Genomic DNA, 4,122 nt, shown 5'->3' with positions numbered 1-4,122 from the left:
GGCACAACTCCTCCCAATGGGGCACAATCTCCCCCCCCCCCCCCAGTGACACAAACAACAGGAGCCAAATCCTCCCAATGACACCAATGATGGGGCATCGTTTACTCCCACTGATGCTGGGACATTTTATACTCTCAATGGCCACATTTCAGTCCCCTGAAGGACATTAAAGTGGCCCTTTGTTTAGAAAGTTTGGAGACCCCCGTCCTAGCGGACACTGAAGTTCTGCGAGATCTGGGCAGCCATTTTGATGGGGGAACCCTATAAATATAGGGGCTGACATCGTTTGACACACCCGCAGTAGGGTAGGGATAGACCCTGACTGGTTAGGAAAAGGGCCGGTTCAGGAGTACAGAGAAGTTCCCGGTGAGACTACGTCTGCACTGACGCTCTGGGGGGGAGTTTCAATGCCCCAAACTCCCCCCCCCCCTTATCCACGTCCCTGGAGTGAGGAACCAAGCAGGAACTTACTGTCATAATCTAGCAGGACTTCAGCGGCGGTCAGCAGTTTCACAGTGTGCTGAGGGTCTGTGATGTTCAATTCCAGCAGATGGCTCTCGGTCAGGTCCTTGAAGTCCTCTATTGTCTGATAACCGTTCAGCATGAGGGTGGCGATGTGTTCCTGGGAACAAGCGGGTGGTTAGAAGAGTTAAGCGTGGGAGGGGCTCAACTATGAGCACTAGAATTCCAGATTGCATAAAAAAAAAAAACTTTCATAACTAGATACAAGGAAACAAAGTATCGACCTTCCATAACCTAAGGACACAAAGTATCGACCTTCCATAACCTTCTCCTCTGAAAACGTTGCTCCTTAATCAGAATATTTGGATAATAAAGGATCGAGGTCTAACCTGCATGTTGATCCGCTCCAGAAGCTCCTTCAGTGTGCTGGGTTGGGATTTTTTGCTCCTTCGATGCGTCCGGACTTTTTTGGGGGTCTCCGTTTCCTGGGGGAGGATTTCCACGTAGATGAACTTGAATGACCCCACCTTGTTATTCAACATGCCCGTCCAGGTACCGACCGGAGGTTTCTCGATGATGTTGATGATGTCTCCTATCTGAAAGAAAAATCGGAAACACCAGAGGTTACTCGCCACCAGTTGCCCCACCCAACTCCTACCCTACCCTGCCTAATTCTGCTAGGCCCTCATAAATAATCTCGTGAAATTAAATTTACATTTTTTATGCAGAAAAAAGTTACAAAAATAAATATTAACAACAACGTTATCAGTTTCCCTCAGCACTGCCTCACCTGTGCCCATCATTGCAGCCTCACCGTGCCTCCCCCATTGCAAATGCAGACCCATTGTGCCCCCATTGCAGCCTCACCGTGCCCAACATTGCAACGGGGGCACAATGAGTCTACAACGGGGGCACAATGAGTCTGCAGACGCACCGTGCCCAACATTGCAGACGCACCGTGCCCAACATTGCAGACGCACCGTGCCCAACATTGCAGACGCACCGTGCCCAACATTGCAGACGCACCGTGCCCAACATTGCAGACGCACCGTGCCCAACATTGCAGACGCACCGTGCCCAACATTGCAGACGCACCGTGCCCAACATTGCAGCCGCACCGTGCCCAACATTGCAGCCGCACCGTGCCCAACATTGCAGACGCACCGTGCCCAACATTGCAGACGCACCGTGCCCAACATTGCAGACGCACCGTGCCCAACATTGCAGACGCACCGTGCCCCCAACCGCGGCCGGATCATGACAGGAGGAAGAGGAGACCTGCTGGGTCGCAGAGCACGCTGTAACAGCTTACATTGAAATTGCCTCCGCTCTGCTCACACAGCTCCGCCTCCTCCTGACCCCACACCTGTGATAGACAGAACACATCCCAGAATTGGACCCGCATTCTGTCTATCACAGGGTCAGCAGGAGGCGGGGCTGTGTGTGACGGCGAGCGGAGGCAATTTCAATGTAAGCTGTCACAGCGTTCTGTACCGCTCTGCGATCCCGCGGCTCTCCTCGCCCCCCCCCCCCCAAGCAGCCCAGTTTGCAAGCCCTCATTTTCTCAGCAAATCAGGGCCCCCCCCCCCCCCCCCCCTGGAGGTGCTCAGCAAATCAGGGCCCCGCCCCCCCGGAGGTGCTCAGCAAATCAGGGACCCGCCCCCCCCCGGCAGTGTTGCCAACCTACCAGATTGAAATTTACTGGCACGACACCCAAAATTTACTGGCAGAGACACATTTTTACTGGCATTTTACAAAAGTTACAGTTTTAAGTGCAAATTTCAGTATTTAGGCTCCAAACAAGTACACTATTTGAATAGCAATGCGATTTAAGGTAGATATTAAAGGTAAAAAAAAAACATTTCTGTTATTTTCAATCACCTCCTGCCTCCATCACCTCCTGCCTCCGCCAGCTCCTCCTGCCTCCGCCAGCTCCTCCTGCCTCCGCCAGCTCCTCCTGCCTCCGCCAGCTCCTCCTGCCACCATCACCAGCTCCTCCTACCACCCCCAGCTGTCATAACAAGCTCCTCCGGCCACCACCATCACCTCCTGCCACCAACAGCTGCTATTACCAGCTCCTGCCACCACCACCAGCTCCTCCTGCAACCACCAGCTATCACCACAAGCTCCTCCTGTCACCACCAGCTCCTCCTGTCACCACCATCACCTCCTGCCAACACCAGCTCCTGCCACCATCACCAGCTCCTCCTGCCACCATCACCAGCTGTCACCACAAGCTCCTCCGGCCACCACCATCACCAGCTCCTGCCACCATCACCAGCTCCTCCTGCCACCATCACCAGCTGTCACCACAAGCTCCTCCGGCCACCACCATCACCAGCTCCTGCCACCATCACCAGCTGTCACCACAAGCTCCTCCGGCCACCTCCAGCTCCTCCTGCCACCACCGCCAGCTCCTCCTGCCACCACCGCCAGCTCCTCCTGCCACCACCGCCAGCTCCTCCTGCCACCACCGCCAGCTCCTCCTGCCACCACCACCAGCTGTCACCACAAGCTCCTCCTGCCACCTCCAGCTCCTCCTGCCCCCACCAGCTCCTCCTGCCCCCACCAGCTCCTCCTGCCACCACCGCCAGCTGTCACCACAAGCTCCTCCTGCCACCTCCAGCTCCTCCTGCCCCCACCAGCTCCTCCTGCCACCACCGCCAGCTCCTCCTGCCACCACCAGCAACTGCCACCTTCACCACTAAGTTGTATTAACGGTTTGAATAATCAGTAGTACAGGAAAACAAAAACATCAGAATTAAGCAGTTACAAAAAGTTTTCTACCTGCAATATGAGCCACCTGGGAAATTATAAGGTGTGAATGTATTTATTATAAGGTGAGCAAATTAAAAAATGTACAACCTGCATCAAACTCTCATTTGTTTTATCTGTAGTGTTTTAGCTTGCTTGCTGAAAGTGTAACTTTTTACAGTTATTTGCAGACATATAGTATGTACACACGGATTGCTGACTGACTCACCAGGACCGGTCCAAGACACACACACACACCAGTGACCAGGCACAGCGACGGCTTGGCGGGCAGCAGGCTCCACACAGGCAGGGGTCCGGCGTCCGTCCGTTGCTCCATGGGGTACGTGTGCCCACTACTGTGCCGTGTGTTCCGTCCGTACTCCGAGACTCCCGGCTGGTCAGGTCACTGACACTCAGGCCCTGGACCCTGAGTATCAGTGACCTGACCAGTCGGGAGTACGGAGGCTCCCGAGTCCCGCCGGCCGCCGCTCAGCTCACGTGCACTTCTGCTCTCCACCTCACGAGCCTCCTCCGTCTGCCCACTCTGCTCCTGCCTGTATAGGTGTCATTGGCCGCGCGGCGGGTGGGCTGGTGCTCAGCAAATCAGGGCCCCGCCCCCCCCCCCGGAGGTGTTCAGCAAATCAGGGCCCCGCCCCCCCCCCGGAGGTGCTCAGCAAATCAGGGCCCCTCCCCCCCCCCGGAGGTGCTCAGCAAATCAGGGCCCCGCCCCCCCGGAGGTGCTCAGCAAATCAGGGCCCCGCCCCCCCGGAGGTGCTCAGCAAATCAGGGCCCCCCCCCCCCTGGAGGTGCTCAGCAAATCAGGGCCCAGCCCCACCCCCGGAGGTGCTCAGCAAATCAGGGCCCCGCCCCACCCCCGGAGGTGCTCAGCAAATCAGGGCCCCGCCA

General features: G+C 56.3%; 1 protein-coding gene across 1 annotated transcript; it reads right to left on the bottom strand.

Moving 5' to 3' along the window:
• Nucleotides 1-414: 414 nt before the first annotated feature.
• Nucleotides 415-3,762, bottom strand: LOC120914499 (SAM and SH3 domain-containing protein 3-like). Its single transcript, XM_040325174.1, has 3 exons — nucleotides 3,446-3,762; nucleotides 852-1,058; nucleotides 415-622 (listed from the first exon to the last, which is right to left on the bottom strand). The coding sequence occupies exons 1-3, from the start codon at nucleotides 3,551-3,553 to the stop codon at nucleotides 431-433; spliced, it is 507 nt and encodes a 168-aa protein (XP_040181108.1). The 5' UTR covers nucleotides 3,554-3,762; the 3' UTR covers nucleotides 415-430.
• Between the last annotated feature and the right edge of the window lie 360 nt (nucleotides 3,763-4,122).

This window comes from Rana temporaria, chromosome 9 (assembly GCF_905171775.1).
Source record: "Rana temporaria chromosome 9, aRanTem1.1, whole genome shotgun sequence".
In the NCBI taxonomy this organism is placed as follows: domain Eukaryota; kingdom Metazoa; phylum Chordata; class Amphibia; order Anura; family Ranidae; genus Rana; species Rana temporaria.
Note: the sequence above shows the minus strand (reverse complement) of the source record. Positions and strands in the feature narration are given on the sequence as shown.

Coding starts and splice junctions, on each gene's coding strand:
- LOC120914499 (XM_040325174.1), bottom strand. CDS start 3,553: ATGGAGCAACGGACGGACGCCGGACCCCTGCCTGTGTGGAGCCTGCTG. Junction 1,059..3,445: donor TGTGTCTTGGACCGGTCCTG/GTGAGTCAGTCA, acceptor TTTTTCTTTCAG/ATAGGAGACATCATCAACAT. Junction 623..851: donor TGGAGCGGATCAACATGCAG/GTTAGACCTCGA, acceptor GCTTGTTCCCAG/GAACACATCGCCACCCTCAT.